General features: G+C 53.7%; 1 gene segment (V, D, J or C); it reads right to left on the bottom strand.

Annotated features, from left to right (window-relative positions):
* Positions 1 to 5,763: 5,763 nt before the first annotated feature.
* Positions 5,764 to 6,570, bottom strand: LOC142361178 (T cell receptor alpha variable 38-1-like). The segment is given in 2 exon segments: positions 5,764 to 6,086; positions 6,495 to 6,570. Coding segments are annotated over 2 exon segments (366 nt in total).
* Between the last annotated feature and the right edge of the window lie 11,293 nt (positions 6,571 to 17,863).

Raw genomic sequence — 17,863 nt, 5'->3', positions numbered from 1 at the left:
GCTGAGGTGATATGGGAGTATAAGTGTGTCCGTGGCAGAGGAATGCAGAGAGTTGTCCTTCTCCCTCTCCTTCTGAAGTTCTTTAGAGCTGGAGGAATGAAGTATGAAGGACACATATAGGTCCGTTGAGCTTTCCCCTGCACTTTCCCTCTCGACACCTGCCAGAGATGGTTCATTTGTTCGAGATTTTTGGTTTTGCTTTTTTCCCCTGGCTATGAGGGCCGTTTTCCTCCATGCAGTACCGTGTCTTTCCAGTGGCCAGGAAAGACACCACAACAGCCCAAGCATTCTGCCTGCTGAGGGCTCTCGTGGGATTTGCAGAGCACCTCTCCCTCCATCCCTTCTTCTGCAGAGAAAACAGCACCTGCAGCTTTAGGGTGCCCTCCTGCAGGGAGCTGTGAATCCCACAGCAGTGAGTTTCTCTTCCTCTCTGCAGCAGCGCTGGGAATGTTCCTGAACATCCCAAAGGAAAGAGTGGGATGGGGTCTCATCTGCCCCAGGCTGTCCCTCCCCATAACAGCTCTGCTCCTGGGACCAGGAGGGCAGGACCTCCCATGAGCCAGGACCCCCTTTCCTGGCTGCTTTCCCCAGCCCTCTTTCCTCCACAGAGGGACGGCAGTGACAGGAGATGCTCAGCTTCCAGAGCCTTTGCCCACTCCAGCCGGGCCGGTCACACCCAGGTCTGAGTACTGGAAGTGCCCCAGGCTGGTGCAATGGTCACTGTGATGAGGATGGGAGGTACGTGAGGGGTCAGTGTGTGAGTGTGTGCACATGTGGAGTTGTGTGTTGTGTGCATGCATGTGTGTGTGTGTGTGTGTGTGTGTGTGTGTGTGTGTGTGCAGGGCTCCTTCCAGCCCTGGCCCAGCAGAGCTGATGAGAGGGTGTCCTGGTTTCAGCTAGGATGGGTTTAATTTTTACTCCCAGTAGCTGCTGTGTTTTGGATTTAATAGGAGAAGAATGTTGATAACAGCCACTCTGGGTGGAGTTAAATGAGAGTGCAGATTGAGGAGAGAGAGAAAGCAGCAGTGGGGAGAGAAAGGGAGGCAGAGAGGGGAAGAGGGCTGACGGAAGTGAGTGCAACGTAAATGAGAGTTAAAGAGGGAGGCAAGGAGGAGTGGGGCGGCAAGGAGAGAAAGCAGGAGAAATGAACTCACAGAGCCTGAGAGGAGGAGGAAGGGAAGGCTAGGAAGCAGAGGAGGTACTGAGTGGAAAGGCATCGTCCTGCCTTGGGCAGCAGCGACGAGGAGGAGAGCGGGTCCCTTTGGTGCAGGGGGTTTGCGCTCAGCTCCCTCGGCAGCCTTGCCACTGTGCTTCACTCTCCGCACAGTAATACGTGCCAGAGTCGTTGAGAAAGGCGTGCTCTATCGAGAGGGTCATCCCGTCTCCTTGTATCTCACTGCCCTTCACATGGCTTTGGAAATCACTCTCAACATCTGCTTTTCCACCTTCAAATGCAGAAGCCACTAGGATCAGCCCAGAGTCCTTCTTCAAAGGCAGCTTGTACCAGCGCATATAAGAGCTGGTGGATTTCTTTTTGGAGCAGCTGAGACTCACGGACTCGCCTTGTCGTATGACCGTGTCTGGGGACTGTTCCAGAGCCAACGCTGGAAGGGAAAAAGGAGAAGCACTGAGGAGGAGGAAAAAACGGAAAACCATGGACTAGATAATACAGGTTGGTATAGAAGAGGGTCAGAATGAAGAAGAGAGACTAGGGAGCAGCAGAAGTGATGGGACAGCCCTTCAGATCGGCAGGTGAGTTTCTATACTCTCCCCAATAGGCAAGCACAATTTTTGGGTAGTTTGTGTCCAGCAAAGGAACCATTTGGGGGCTGTGCACAGGAGGAAAACAGACAGCCATTGCCGGAGATTCAGGGATCCCTGCCCACCTCCTTCATTGCCCGTCCTCAGCACAGGAACCTTTGGCGAACGGAGCACTGCCAGCAACTGGCTGCGCAGCTGGGACAGCAGCAGGGCAATCGGTGTCGGTGCTCAGGGGTGAGTGGAGTTCACTTACCCATGGCGGACAGCGTGGCCACAAAGAACCAGCGGGGAACCATGGGGAAAAAGCCCCTGTCTTTTGAGGGAGGTGCCTTTTGTAGCTGCCCAGAGAGATGTGAAGAGGAAGCACTGAGTGAGGATGAGACGTGTTGGGGTTGGGCAGGGCATGAAATGTGAGCAAGGATTGGCTGGCTGGGAACACTGGGGAATGACGCACGCACTCACAGGAAAGCATAAACCCTACCGAGATGCTGGGGGGACGGGGATGGGGAGAAGGGGGTTGCGTGGGCAGTACTGTGCTGTTGTGATATGGGAGTCTAAGTGTGTCCGTGGCAGAGGAATGCAGAGAGTTGTCCTTCTCCCTCTCCTTCCTTTAGAGCTGGAGGAATGAGATATGAAGGACACATATAGGTCCCTTGAGCTTTCCCCTGCACTTTCCCTCTCTACACCTGCCAGAGATGGTTCATTTGTTCGAGATTTTTGGTTTTGCTTTTTTCCCCTGGCTATGAGGGCCGTTTTTCTCCATGCAGTACCGTGTCTTTCCAGTGGCCAGGAAAGACACCACAACAGCCCAAGCATTCTGCCTGCTGAGGGCTCTCGTGGGATTTGCAGAGCAGCTCTTCCTCCATCCCTTCTTCTGCAGAGCAAAACAGCACCTGCAGCTTTAGGGTGCCCTCCTCCAGGGAGCTGTGAATCCCACAGCAGTGAGTTTCCCTTCCTCTCTGCCGCAGCGCTGGGAATGTTCGTGAACATCCCAAAGGAAAGAGTGGGATGGGGTCTCATCTGCCCCAGGCTGTCCCTCCCCATAACAGCTCTGCTCCTGGGACCAGGAGGGCAGGCCCTCCGATGAGCCAGGACCCCCTTTCCTGGCTGCTTTCCCCAGCCCTCTTTCCTCCACAGAGGGACGGCAGGGACAGGAGATGCTCAGCTTCCAGAGCCTTTGCCCACCCCAGCCGGGCCAGTCACACCCAGGTTTGAGTACTGGAAGTGCCCCAGGCTGGTGCAATGGTCACTGTGATGAGGATGGGAGGTACGTGAGGGGTCAGAGTGTGTGTGTGTGCACATGTGGAGTTGTATGTTGTGTGCATGCGTGTGTGTGTGTGTGTGTGTGCAGGGCTCCTTCCAGCCCTGGCCCAGCAGAACTGATGAGAGGGTGTCCTGGTTTCAGCTGGGATGGGTTTAATTTTTCCTCCCAGTAGCTGCTGTGTTTTGGATTTAATAGGAGAAGAATGTGGTAACAGCCACTCTGGTTGGAGTTAAATGAGAGTGCAGATTGAGGAGAGACAGAAAGCAGCAGTGGGGAGAGAAAGGGAGGCAGAGAGGGGAAGAGGGCTGACGGAAGTGAGTGCAACGTAAATGAGAGTTAAAGAGGGAGGCAAGGAGGAGTGGGGCGGCAAGGAGAGAAAGCAGGAGAAATGAACTCACAGAGCCTGAGAGGAGGAGGAAGGGAAGACAAGGAAGCAGAGGAGGTAATGAGTGGAAAGGCATCGTCCTGCCTTGGGCAGCAGCGACGAGGAGGAGTGCGGGTCCCTTTGGTGCAGGGGGTTTGCGCTCAGCTCCCTCGGCAGCCTTGCCACTGTGCTTCACTCTCCGCACAGTAATACGTGCCAGAGTCGTTGAGAAAGGCGTGCTCTATCGAGAGGGTCATCCCGTCTCCTTGTATCTCACTGCCCTTCACACGGCTTCGGAAATCCTCCTCAACATCTGCTTTGGCACCTTGAACTGCAGAAGCCACTAGGATCAGCCTGGAGTCCTTCTCCAAAGGCAGCTTGTACCAGCACATATAAGAGCTGGTGGATTTCTTCTTGGAGCAGCTGAGACTCACGGACTCGCCTTGTCGTATGACCGTGTCTGGGGACTGTTCCAGAGCCAACGCTGGAAGGGAAAAAGGAGAAGCACTGAGGAGGAGGAAAAAACGGAAAACCATGGACTAGATAATACGGGTTGGTATAGAAGAGGGTCAGAATGAGGAAGAGAGACTAGGGAGCAGCAGAAGTGATGGGACAGCCCTTCAGATCAGCAGGTGAGTTTCCATACTCTCCCCAATAGGCAAGAAACATTCGTGGGCAGTTTGTGTCCAGCAAAGGAACCACTTGGGGGCTGTGCACAGGAGGAAAACAGACAGCCATTTCTGGAGATTCAGGGATCCCTGCCCACCTCCTTCATTGCCCGTCCTCAGCACAGGAACCTTTGGGGAACGGAGCACTGCCAGCAACTGGCTGCGCAGCTGGGACAGCAGCAGGGCAATCGGTGTCGGTGCTCAGGGGTGAGGGGAGTTCACTTACCCATGGCGGACAGCATGGCCACAAAGAACCAGCAGGGAACCATGGGGAAAAAGCCCCTGTCCTTTGAGTGACGTTCCTTTTGTAGCTGCCCAGAGAGAAGTGAAGAGGAAGCACTGAGTGAGGATGAGACGTGTTGGGGTTGGGCAGGGCATAAAATGTGAGCAAGGATTGGCTGGCTGGGAACACTGGGGAATGACGCACGCACTCACAGGAAAGCATGAACCCTGCTGAGATGCAGGGGGGACGGGAATGGGGAGGGCAGAGAAAAAGGGGGTTGCATGGCCAGAACTATGCTGAGGTGGCATGGGAGGCTCCATTTTCCCATGCATTATCGCTCTCTCCACCTGCGAGAGATCGTTCATCTGTTTATTGATTATTTTTCCCCTGGCTGTGAGGGCCCTTTTTCTCCATGCAGTACAGTGAGCACAGCAAGTAATGTCAGTGAGAGGCAGGGCCAGGAGAGACACCACAACATCCCAAGCATTCTGCCTGCTGAGTGCTCTTGTGGCTTTTGCAGAGCAGCTCTTCCTCCACCCCTTCTTCTGCAGAGCAAAAAGCACCTGCAGCTTTAGGGTGTCCTCCTGCAGGGAGCTGTGAATCCCACAGCAGTGAGTTTCTCTTCCTCTCTGCATTAGAGCTGGAAATGTTCCTGAACATCCCAAAGGAAAGAGTGGGATGGGGTCTCATCTGCCCCATGCTGTCCCTCCCTATAACACCTCTTCTCCTGGGACCAGGAGGGCAGGACCTCCCATGAGCCAGGACCCCCTTTCCTGGCTGCTTTTTCCATGTCCCTTTCCTCCACAGAGGGACGGCAGGGACAGGAGATGCTCAGCTTCCAGAGCCTTTGCCCACTCCAGCCGGGACGGTCACACCCAGGTCTGAGTACGGGAAGTGCCCCAGGCTGGTGCAATGGTCACTGTGATGAGGATGGGAGGTACGTGAGGGGTCAGTGTGTGTGTGTGTGTGTGTTCACATGTGGAGTTGTGTGTGTGTCCGTGTGTGTCCGTGTGTGTGTGTGTGTGTGTGTGTGTGTGTGTGCAGGGCTCCTTCCAGCCCTGGCCCAGCAGAGCTGATGAGAGGGTGTCCTGGTTTCGGCTGGGATGGGTTTAATTTTTCCTCCCAGTAGCTGCTGTGTTTTGGATTTAATAGGAGAAGAATGTTGATAACAGCCACTCTGGGTGGAGTTAAATGAGAGTGCAGATTGAGGAGAGACAGAAAGCAGCAGTGGGGAGAGAAAGGGAGGCAGAGAGGGGAAGAGGGCTGACGGAAGTGAGTGCAACGTAAATGAGAGTTAAAGAGGGAGGCAAGGAGGAGAGGGGCGGCAAGGAGAGAAAGCAGGAGAAATGAACTCACAGAGCCTGAGAGGAGGAGGAAGGGAAGACAAGGAAGCAGAGGAGGTAATGAGTGGAAAGGCATCGTCCTGCCTTGGGCAGCAGCGACGAGGAGGAGAGCGGGTCCCTTTGGTGCAGGGGGTTTGCGCTCAGCTCCCTCGGCAGCCTTGCCACTGTGCTTCACTCTCCGCACAGTAATACGTGCCAGAGTCGTTGAGAAAGGCGTGCTCTATCGAGAGGGTCATCCCGTCTCCTTGTATCTCACTGCCCTTCACACGGCTTCGGAAATCCTCCTCAACATCTGCTTTGGCACCTTGAACTGCAGAAGCCACTAGGATCAGCCTGGAGTCCTTCTCCGAAGGCAGCTTGTACCAGTACATATATATGGTGTTGGATTTCTTCTTGGAGCAGCTGAGACTCACGGACTCGCCTTGTCGTATGACCATGTCTGGGGACTGTTCCAGAGCCAACGCTGGAAGGAAAAAGAGGAGCAGTGAGGAGAACAACAAAATGGAGAAATGTGCAGTAGGGAATGTAGGTTGGTAGAGAAGGGGGTCAGAAGGAACAGGACAGAGTAGGGAACAGCAGAAGTGACAGGAGAGCTCTTCAGATCAGCAGGTGAGTTTCCAATCTCTCCCCAGTAGGCAAGAACCATTCGTGGGCAGTTTGTGTCCAGCAAAGGAACCATTTGGGGGCTGTGCACAGGAGGAAAACAGACAGCCACTGCTGGAGATTCAGGGACCCCTGCCCACCTCCTTCATTGCCCGTCCTCAGCACAGGAACCTTTGGGGAACGGAGCACTGCCAGCAACTGGCTGCGCAGCTGGGACAGCAGCAGGGCAATCGGTGTCGGTGCTCAGGGGTGAGTGGAGTTCACTTACCCATGGCGGACAGCATGGCCACAAAGAAGCAGCAGGGAACCATGGGGAAAAAGCCCCTGTCCTTTGAGGGACATGCCTTTTGTAGCTGCCCAGAGAGATGTGAAGGGAAGCACTGAGTGAGGATGAGACGTGTTGGGGTTGGGCAGGGCATGAAATGTGAGCAAGGATTGGCCGGCTGGGAACACTGGGGAATGACGCACGCACTCACAGGAAAGCATAAACCCTACCGAGATGCAGGGGGCGATGGGGATGTGGAGAGGAGAAGGGGTTTTCATGGACAGAACTGTGCTGAGGTGACATGTGAGTCTAAGTGTGTGCAGGGCCGAGGAATGCTTAGAGTTCCCCTTCTCCTTCTGATGTCCTTGAAATCTGGAGGAATGAGGTATTAAGGACGCACTTACTCCATGCAGAATCAGTGGCGTGGTGCATAGAGGGGACCCTCTCTTTGAACATCCAAACCAGGACCGGCAGTCGGTTTGCTAAGAGGAGCTGTGCTTCAGTTCCCATCTCTTCTGAAGCAGCTCATACTCCTTCATATGACGCCAGTGTCTCTTTGTCAGTTGGAGTACAACGGGCCCTGGATCCTCTGTATCCCCGACTCCAAACCCAAGGGGTTGACTTCGAGTCTCCCCTGGTTCTTTCTGACACAAACTCCAGGTACGGCCATTCTCCCCGGCTGCGGTGTAGAGCACATTTTGAACATCTTGTCCTGACTGAACATGCCCAAGGGATACTGCACGGAACTATCTCCCGTTTAATCTGTTCAAGTACTTCGGTTTGGTCATGGCCCTATTCAAAAACATTCTTCTTCCAGGTCGCTTGATAGAGAGGGCTTACGATCTGATTGTGATTTGGCACATGCATCCTCCAAAAACCCACAACACCTAAGAAAGCCTCTGTTTCCTTTTTGCTAGTCGGTGGAGACATAGCTGATATTATGTTGATCACATCCACTGGGATCTGATGATGCACATCCTGCCATTGTATTCCTAAAAACTGGATCTTCTGTGCAGGTCCCTCGATCTTACTCCATTTGATGGTGTGTACCCTCGATATCCCCTCTCTCGTGCAGAGAAACGCTTACTTCTAATAGCTGAGATACTGGTCCATCCCTTACTGTGCGAGCTGATTTTTTTCTGTATTTCTTTTTCTGTCTAGGGGCTACTGATACTGGCAGGGGTTGGTTTTCAGGTTTAACTGCAGGGCCTGTCACAGGGGCTGGAGCAGTCACTGTGCCCACTGTGGGGCCTGGGGATACTGAGGCACCTGTTGGGGGGCTGGGGTATCCAGACCCCAGCCCACTGCAGTGATTTGTGTCTCTCTGGAAATGCCAGGGTCGCAGCATGCTTTTTCCAAATATTTCACTAGTGTGTCAGGATTCTGCACTTGTTCAGAGTTGAGGTTCAAAAACGCTGGAGGTGCCCACTCTCCTAGATACTTGCCTATGCTGTCCTACGCACCCAGCCACACACAGCTATCCAGCCTCCGGGCAGATCTCTGGGCAATATTTCATCTCATTGTTTAATCCTAAACAAGATCTGAAACATATTCAGGAGACATAGCGATAGGAGCATGCTGGCTTGAACATCCCATGAACACTCAAAATTCTGAAAAGCTGTTATGAATAGGATGAAGGAGAGAGGAGGGGTGAAAGAGGGGGGGAAAGTATCCACTCCGGTTTTCCCCACAGATTCGGTTTGATTATTAATAAATTCCGGGACATAACATCCGAGATATGGCAATGACCGCGTTATTGCACACAAACACAAGCCTAACCTCACGGCCTACGATGTTTTCATAATTCGATATTACACAGTACAGCAAAATGGTAACGCTGACCCTTTTACGAGAGGTGACGAACATCACCGCAGTGAATACATACTGCAAGTAAGGGTTTACATACCACAGCCATGTGACCAAAGAAAGCATCGTTTTTACCAGCGACCATTTAATTAGTAAAATAAATGTGTAGAACAAATTACAACAAAGTTGTTTTAGCGCACTCTGGTCAGCCCTGCCATTACCCCAGCCCCACGCTGGGCGCCAGGAACGACTGTCACGGTTTATCCCTGGCTGGCAACAAAGGACCGCAGCACCCATCTACCACCCCTCAACCCTGGTTGGGTTGGGAGGGGAGGAGTATGGGCAGACAAAGGCAAAACTCCTTGGTCAGGATAAGGACAGTTGAACAGAATGTAAAGGAAGAAATCAGTAACAGCAACAGTACTGATAAGAAGAATACACAAAAACAAGGGAATACACCGGGCAACTCTCTCTTACCGCCCCATGCCCAGCACGCAATGGGGCCGTGATTCACCTCTCCCAGGACAGCTCCCCCCTCCAAAGCGAGCATGACTTTACCTGGTATTGGATACACCAATTCTTTGGATAGTTTGGGTCAGCCTTCCTGGTTCTGTTCCCTCTTGGCTTCTTGTGAAAATTAACCCTATCCTAGCTGAACCCAGGACAAGTGCTTATTTCTCTTCTTTTCTCTGAGGATTTTGTGGATCTGGGAGTGGGAAGGGCTGACTTGATGCTGGCTTTCGCAGGCTACTCCTGGAGTAGGAGTGCCTGAAGATTGGAGCCAGGGGTAGTGGCCCAGCCACCTACATTTCCCTGGAGGGCACTGTATGGTTACACAGAGCCACAGAGAGTCCTGCTCTCTCAGCAGTTACTGGTGCTACCTCGTGGTCAAAATCTTAACTGCACCAGTCCAACCGTGCATTCTCTTTCCTGGGGTTTATTTATGAGACAAAGAAACTGCCCCGCACATTAAATGGGAAGCTTACCTGCACTCTGCCTCAAATCATGTGCATCGCCTCTCCATCAGGAAAAAAGTATGGGGCTGGGCGTAAAAGGAGGAGCAGCTCCAACATCTGGATTCCTTCTGGCTCTGTGCGTGGAGCAGATAACCATGGTGATACAGAAAGGGAAGGAGGTATAAAGAAGACAGTCACCTGGGTGCTGCTCTTGGCTTTCATGTGGAGACATTTCATTCATGGCTGTTAGTCACTATTGTCCTTGGCAGGACAGATGCTGGACCAGGGTGGTGTCCATGGCAGTGGGCTCTGACCCAGGGGAAGGCTTTCGACATCAGGAAAGCACCTTCCCTGCTTCTGTAACAGGCACAATTATCACAAAAGCAAGACCATTAATTCCTCACGCATGGGGCTTTAATCGCTCCATGACAGTTTGTACACCTGAGCTGCTCCTGCATGCCCTCACTTCTATTCCTCTAGGACCTGAAATCTCCCCACAGAAAGGAAGACGACCCCAGCGTTCAGGCACTCGATCTCCTCTGGACCCCTCTGCCTGCAGGCTGTGCATCATGCCCCAGAGACTGACAGAAATGAGACCCCCCCTCCCCTGGGCATCAGATGTGACCGTGCACAGCCAGGCAGCTTCTCCTCCACCCTGCCCCTAGTAAGCTTCTTCCCTGTGACAACGATTATCACCCCCTATCCTTCCACTGCTGGTTACCTGAGATCTCCAGGGTTCCTGGTTTCCAGAGAAGTGCATCTCACTCTCAGACCCTGGACCTGCTGCCCGTCCCTCCCTGATGCAGTGGGACAGCGAGAGGAAAGCCTTGTCAGGGTAATCATGTTTGGGGGTAGAGGGGACATGGACAAATGGACACACAGGTGGATGTGTATGCACAGACATCACTGCACATGCACACCACGGCATGCACGCACACACACATTCACACTCCTGTGTACTCAGAGTTTCATACACAGTCATTCCAGGTCTACACCCATAAACGTCATTAAACACACTGCCTGTACACACACACCCTGCTGTGATCCGTTATACACACACCATTTCTGTGGCTCCTCCTCCGCTTCCTCCTCCTCCTTCAATTTCTACTCTTCCTCTTCCTTTTCCTCTTCCTCCTCTCCTCCTTTTTCTCTTTTGCCTCCTCCTCTTGCTTCTCTGCTCAGAGGGCACATCTCCCCACCTACTCCTGTCAAGGGGAGGGCAAGAATGCCTGCATTCCCTATCCCCGTGGGTTTATGGGCCTGGATACCTCAGTTCTCACTTCACCATCAAGAGGAGTGACAGCACTTGAGGCTTAGGAGATGGCACAGGCTAGGGGTCAGTGCTCTCATGCACCGTGCTCCATGCCTTGCCTGGGATTGCAGCAGCTCTGCCCATGCCTCGCAGAGGCTGAATCACAGTAAACACTACGAGCCACTACACCCTGTGTTTTTGGAAGATCCCACTCTGGCTTCAGCTTCCCCAAGTGCACAAGCTGACCAAGGTGCACCAAGACCTTCTCAGGCAATCGTCCTTTCTGTTTGGCAGAGAGAGTGCTGAGCAGGGCTGGCTGGAGCTAAATGACAGGAAGTCTGCGGAGTAAAGATTGAGGAGAGACAGGAAGCAGCAGTGGGGAGAGAAAGGGAGGCAGAGAGGGGAAGAGGGCTGACGGAAGTGAGTGCAACGTAAATGAGAGTTAAAGAGGGAGGCAAGGAGGAGTGGGGCGGCAAGGAGAGAAAGCAGGAGAAATGAACTCACAGAGCCTGAGAGGAGGAGGAAGGGAAGACAAGGAAGCAGAGGAGGTACTGAGTGGAAATGCATCGTCCTGTCTTGGTCAGCAGTGACGAGGAGGAGAGCGGGTCCCTTTGGTGCAGGGGGTTTGCGCTCAGCTCCCTCGGCAGCCTTGCCACTGTGCTTCACTCTCCGCACAGTAATACATGCCAGAGTCGTTGAGAAAGGCGTGCTCTATCGAGAGGGTCATCCCATCTCCTTGTATCTCACTGCCCTTCACATGGCTTTGGAAATTCTCCTCAACAGTTGCTTTGACACCTTCAAGTGCAGAAGCCACTAAGATCAGCCCAGAGTTCTTCTCCAAAGGCAGCTTGTACCAGTACATATATATGGTGTTGGATTTCTTCTTGGAGCAGCTGAGACTCACGGACTCGCCTTGTCGTATGACCGTGTCTGGGGACTGTTCCAGAGCCAACACTGGAAGGGAAAAGGAGGAGCAGTGAGGAGAACGACAAAATGGAAAAACGTGCAGTAGGCACCGCGGGTTTGTGGAGAAGGGGGTCAGAAGGAACAGGACAGAGTAGGGAGCAGCAGAAGTGACAGGAGAGCTCTTCAGATCAGCAGGTGAGTTTCCAATCTCTCCCCAATAGGCAAGAAACATTTGTGGGCAGTTTGTGTTCAGCAAAGGAACCATTTGGGGGCTGTGCACAGGAGGAAAACAGACAGCCGTTTCTGGAGATTCAGGGACCCCTGCCCACCTCCTTCATTGCCCGTCCTCAGCACAGGAACCTTTGGGGAATGGAGCACTGCCAGCAACTGGCTGCGCAGCTGGGACAGCAGCAGGGCAATCGGTGTCGGTGCTCAGGGGTGAGTGGAGTTCACTTACCCATGGCGGACAGCGTGGCCACAAAGAACCAGCGGGGAACCATGGGGAAAAAGCCCCTGTCCTTTGAGGGACGTTCCTTTTGTAGCTGCCCAGAGAGATGTGAAGAGGAAGCACTGAGTGAGGATGAGACGTGTTGGGGTTGGGCAGGGCATGAAATGTGAGCAAGGATTGGCTGGCTGGGAACACTGGGGAATGACGCACGCACTCACAGGAAAGCATAAACCCTGCCGAGATCCAGAGCATGATGGTGGGTGGGGAGGGCAGGGGAGAAGCATGTTGCATGAACAGTACTGTGCTGAGGAGGCATGGGAGGCTGAGTGTGTGCAGGGCCAAGGAATGCTGTGATTTCCCCTTCTCCTTCTGAAGTCCTTGAGAGCTGGAGGAATGAGATATGGACACACATAGGTCCCTTGCATTTACCCATGGACTTTCCCTCTCTCCCTCAACCAGGGATGGTTCATTTGTTTATTAATTTCCCCCCCCAACTTCCACCTCCGCTGGAGTCTCTGGGGGGTTATTTTTTTCCATGCAGCACAGCGATCACAGCAAGTAACGTCAGTGAGAGCCATGGCCAGGAAAGTCACCACAACAGCCCAAGCATTCTGCCTGCTCAGGGCTCTTGTGGCTTTTGCAGAGCAGCTCTTCCTCCATCCCTTCTTCTGAAGAGCAAACAGCACCTGCAGCTTTAGGGTGCCCTCCTCCAGGGAGCTGTGAATCCCACAGCAGTGAGTTTCTCTTCCTCTCTGCCGCAGAGCTGGGAATGTACCTGAACATCCCAAAGGAAAGAGTGGGATGAGGTCTCATCTGCTCCATGCTGTCCCTCCCCATAAGAGCTCTGCTCCTGGGACCAGGAGGGTAGGACCTCCGATGAGCCAGGACCCCCTTTCCTGGCTGCTTTCCCCAGCCCTCTTTCCTCCACAGAGGGACGGCAGGGACAGGAGATGCTCAGCTTCCAGAGCCTTTGCCCACCCCAGCCGGGCCAGTCACACCCAGGTTTGAGTACTGGAAGTGCCCCAGGCTGGTGCAATGGTCACTGTGATGAGGATGGGAGGTACGTGAGGGGTCAGAGTGTGTGTGTGTGCACATGTGGAGTTGTGTGTTGTGTGCATGCGTGTGTGTGTGTGTGTGTGTGTGTGTGTGTGCAGGGCTCCTTCCAGCCCTGGCCCAGCAGAGCTGATGAGAGGGTGTCCTGGTTTCAGCTAGGATGGGTTTAATTTTTCCTCCCAGTAGCTGCTGTGTTTTGTATTTAATAGGAGAAGAATGTTGATAACAGCCACTCTGGGTGGAGTTAAATGAGAGTGCAGATTGAGGAGAGAGAGAAAGCAGCAGTGGGGAGAGAAAGGAAGGCAGAGAGGGGAAGAGGGCTGACGGAAGTGAGTGCAACGTAAATGAGAGTTAAAGAGGGAGGCAAGGAGGAGTGGGGCGGCAAGGAGAGAAAGCAGGAGAAATGAACTCACAGAGCCTGAGAGGAGGAGGACGGGAAGGCTAGGAAGCAGAGGAGGTAATGAGTGGAAATGCATCGTCCTGCCTTGGGCAGCAGCGACGAGGAGGAGAGCGGGTCCCTTTGGTGCAGGGGGTTTGCGCTCAGCTCCCTCGGCAGCCTTGCCACTGTGCTTCACTCTCCGCACAGTAATAGGTGCCAGAGTCGTTGAGAAAGGCGTGCTCTATCGAGAGGGTCATCCCGTCTCCTTGTATCTCACTGCCCTTCACACGGCTTCGGAAATCCTCCTCAACAGTTGCTTTAGCACCTTGATATACGGAAACTACTAGGACCAGCCCAGAGTCCTTCTCCAAAGGCAGCTTGTACCAGCACATATAAGTGCTGCCGGATTTCTTCTTGGAGCAGCTGAGACTCACGGACTCGCCTTGTCGTATGACCGTGTCTGGGGACTGTTCCAGAGCCAAAGCTGGAAGGGAAAAGGAGGAGCAATGAGGAGAACTACAAAATGGACAAACATGCAATAGACACTGTGAGTTGGCAGAGAAGAGGGTCAGAAGGAATAGGACAGAGTAGGGAGCAGCAGAAGTGATGGCAGAGCTCTTCAGATCAGCAGGTGAGTTTCCATACTCTCCCCAATAGGCAAGAAACATTCGTGGGCAGTGTCCAGCAAAGGAACCATTTGGGGGCTGTGCACAGGAGGAAAACAGACAGCCATTTCTGGAGATTCAGGGATCCCTGCCCACCTCCTTCATTGCCCGTCCTCAGCACAGGAACCTTTGGGGAACGGAGCACTGCCAGCAACTGGCTGCGCAGGTGGGACAGCAGCAGGGCAATCGGTGTCGGTGCTCAGGGGTGAGTGGAGTTCACTTACCCATGGCGGACAGCATGGCCACAAAGAACCAGCGGGGAACCATGGGGAAAAAGCCCCTGTCCTTTGAGGGAGGTGCCTTTTGTAGCTGCCCAGAGAGATGTGAAGAGGAAGCACTGAGTGAGGATGAGACGTGTTGGGGTTGGGCAGGGCATGAAATGTGAGCAAGGATTGGCTGGCTGGGAACACTGGGGAATGACGCACGCACTCACAGGAAAGCATAAACCCTACCGAGATGCTGGGGGGACGGGGATGGGGAGAAGGGGGTTGCGTGGGCAGTACTGTGCTGAGGTGATATGGGACTCTAAGTGTGTCCGTGGCAGAGGAATGCAGAGAGTTGTCCTTCTCCCTCTCCTTCTGAAGTTCTTTAGAGCTGGAGGAATGAGGTATGAAGGACACATATAGGTCCCTTGAGCTTTCCCCTGCACTTTCCCTCTCTCCACCTGCCAGAGATGGTTCATTTGTTCGAGATTTTTGGTTTTGCTTTTTTCCCCTGGCTGTGTTAGGGCCCTTTTCCTCCATGCAGTACCGTGTCTTTCCAGTGGCCGGGAAAGACACCACAACAGCCCAAGCATTCTGCCTGCTGAGGGCTCTCGTGGCTTTTGCAGAGCAGCTCTTCCTCCATCCCTTCTTCTGCAGAGCAAAACAGCACCTGCAGCTTTAGGGTGCCCTCCTGCAGGGAGCTGTGAATCCCACAGCAGTGAGTTTCCCTTCCTCTCTGCAGCAGAGCTGGGAATGTTCCTGAACATCCCAAAGGAAAGATTGGGATGGGGTCTCATCTGCCCCAGGCTGTCCCTCCCCATAACAGCTCTGCTCCTGGGACCAGGAGGGCAGGACCTCCCATGAGCCAGGACCCCCTTTCCTGGCTGCTTTCCCCAGCCCTCTTTCCTCCACAGAGGGACGGCAGGGACAGGAGATGCTCAGCTTCCAGAGCCTTTGCCCACTCCAGCCGGGACGGTCATACCCAGCTTTGAGTACTGGAACTGCCCCAGGCTGGTGCAATGGTCACTGTGATGAGAATGGGAGGTACATGAGGGGTCAGAGTGTGTGTGCGCACATGTGGAGTTGTGTGTGTGTGCGTGTGCGTGTGTGCGTGTGTGTGTGTGTGTGTGTGCAGGGCTCCTTCCAGCCCTGGCCCAGCAGAGCTGATGAGAGGGTGTCCTGGTTTCAGTCAGGATGGGTTTAATTTTTCCTCCCAGTAGCTGCTGTGTTTTGGATTTAATAGGAGAAGAATGTTGATAACAGCCACTCTGGGTGGAGTTAAATGAGAGTGCAGATTGAGGAGAGACAGAAAGCAGCAGTGGGGAGAGAAAGGGAGGCAGAGAGGGGAAGAGGGCTGACGGAAGTGAGTGCAACGTAAATGAGAGTTAAAGAGGGAGGCAAGGAGGAGTGGGGCAGCAAGGAGAGAAAGCAGGAGAAATGAACTCACAGAGCCTGAGAGGAGGAGGAAGGGAAGGCTAGGAAGCAGAGGAGGTACTGAGTGGAAAGGCATCGTCCTGCCTTGGTCAGCAGCGACGAGGAGGAGAGCGGGTCCCTTTGGTGCAGGGGGTTTGCGCTCAGCTCCCTCGGCAGCCTTGCCACTGTGCTTCACTCTCCGCACAGTAATACGTGCCAGAGTCGTTGAGAAAGGCGTGCTCTATCGAGAGGGTCATCCCGTCTCCTTGTATCTCACTGCCCTTCACACGGCTTCGGAAATCCTCCTCAACAGTTGCTTTAGCACCTTGATATACAGAAGCCACTAGGATCAGCCTGGAGTCCTTCTCCAAAGGCAGCTTGTACCAGTACATATATAAGTTGGTGGATTTCTTCTTGGAGCAGCTGAGACTCACGGACTCGCCTTGTCGTATGACCGTGTCTGGGGACTGTTCCAGAGCCAACGCTGGAAGGGAAAAGGAGGAGCATTGAGGAGAACAATAAAATGGAGAAACATGCAGTAGGCAGTATGTGCTGGTAGAGAAGAGGGTGAGAAGGAACAGGACAGAGTAGGGAGCAGCAGAAGTGACGGGAGAGCTCTTCAGATCAGCAGGTGAGTTTCCATACTCTCCCCAATAGGCAAGAAACGTTCCTGGGCAGTTTGTGTCCAACAAAGGAACCATTTGGGGGCTGTGCACAGGAGGAAAACAGACAGCCATTTCTGGAGATTCAGGGACCCCTGCCCACCTCCTTCATTGCCCGTCCTCAGCACAGGAACCTTTGGGGAACGGAGCACTGCCAGCAACTGGCTGCGCAGCTGGGACAGCAGCAGGGCAATCGGTGTCGGTGCTCAGGGGTGAGTGGAGTTCACTTACCCATGGTGGACAGCGTGGCCACAAAGAACCAGCGGGGAACCATGGGGAAAAAGCCCCTGTCCTTTGAGGGACGTGCCTTTTGTAGCTGCCCAGAGAGATGTGAAGAGGAAGCACTGAGTGAGGATGAGACGTGTTGGGGTTGGGCAGGGCATGAAATGTGAGCAAGGATTGGCTGGCTGGGAACACTGGGGAATGACGCACGCACTCACAGGAAAGCATAAACCCTACCGAGATGCGTGGGGGACGGTGATGGGGAGAAGGGGGTTGCGTGGGCAGTACTGTGCTGTTGTGGTATGGGAGTATAAGTGTGTCCGTGGCAGAGGAATGCAGAGAGTTGTCCTTCTCCCTCTCCTTCTGAAGTTCTTTAGAGCTGGAGGAATGAAGTATGAAGGACACATATAGGTCCGTTGAGCTTTCCCCTGCACTTTCCCTCTCTCCACCTGCCAGAGATGGTTCATTTGTTCGAGATTTTTGGTTTTGCTTTTTTCCCCTGGCTATGAGGGCCGTTTTCCTCCATGCAGTACCGTGTCTTTCCAGTGGCCAGGAAAGACACCACAACAGCCCAAGCATTCTGCCTGCTGAGGGCTCTCGTGGGATTTGCAGAGCACCTCTTCCTCCATCCCTTCTTCTGCAGAGAAAACAGCACCTGCAGCTTTAGGGTGCCCTCCTGCAGGGAGCTGTGATTCCCACAGCAGTGAGTTTCTCTTCCTCTCTGCAGCAGCGCTGGAAATGTTCCTGAACATCCCAAAGGAAAGATTGGGATGGGGTCTCATCTGCCCCAGGCTGTCCCTCCCCGTAACAGCTCTGCTCCTGGGACCAGGAGGGCAGGACCTCCCATGAGCCAGGACCCCCTTTCCTGGCTGCTTTCCCCAGCCCTCTTTCCTCCACAGAGGGACGGCAGTGACAGGAGATGCTCAGCTTCCAGAGCCTTTGCCCACCCCAGCCGGGCCGGTCACACCCAGGTTTGAGTACTGGAAGTGCCCCAGGCTGGTGCAATGGTCACTGTGATGAGGATGGGAGGTACGTGAGGGGTCAGAGTGTGTGTGTGTGCACATGTGGAGTTGTGTGTTGTGTGCATGCGTGTGTGTGTGTGTGTGTGTGTGTGTGTGTGCAGGGCTCCTTCCAGCCCTGGCCCAGCAGAGCTGATGAGAGGGTGTCCTGGTTTCAGCTAGGATGGGTTTAATTTTTCCTCCCAGTAGCTGCTGTGTTTTGTATTTAATAGGAGAAGAATGTTGATAACAGCCACTCTGGGTGGAGTTAAATGAGAGTGCAGATTGAGGAGAGAGAGAAAGCAGCAGTGGGGAGAGAAAGGGAGGCAGAGAGGGGAAGAGGGCTGACGGAAGTGAGTGCAACGTAAATGAGAGTTAAAGAGGGAGGCAACGAGGAGTGGGGCGGCAA

The sequence above is a fragment of the Opisthocomus hoazin genome, chromosome 1 (genome assembly GCF_030867145.1).
Source record: "Opisthocomus hoazin isolate bOpiHoa1 chromosome 1, bOpiHoa1.hap1, whole genome shotgun sequence".
NCBI classification, from domain to species: Eukaryota; Metazoa; Chordata; class Aves; order Opisthocomiformes; family Opisthocomidae; genus Opisthocomus; species Opisthocomus hoazin.
This window is presented reverse-complemented; position numbering and strand designations above follow the sequence as displayed.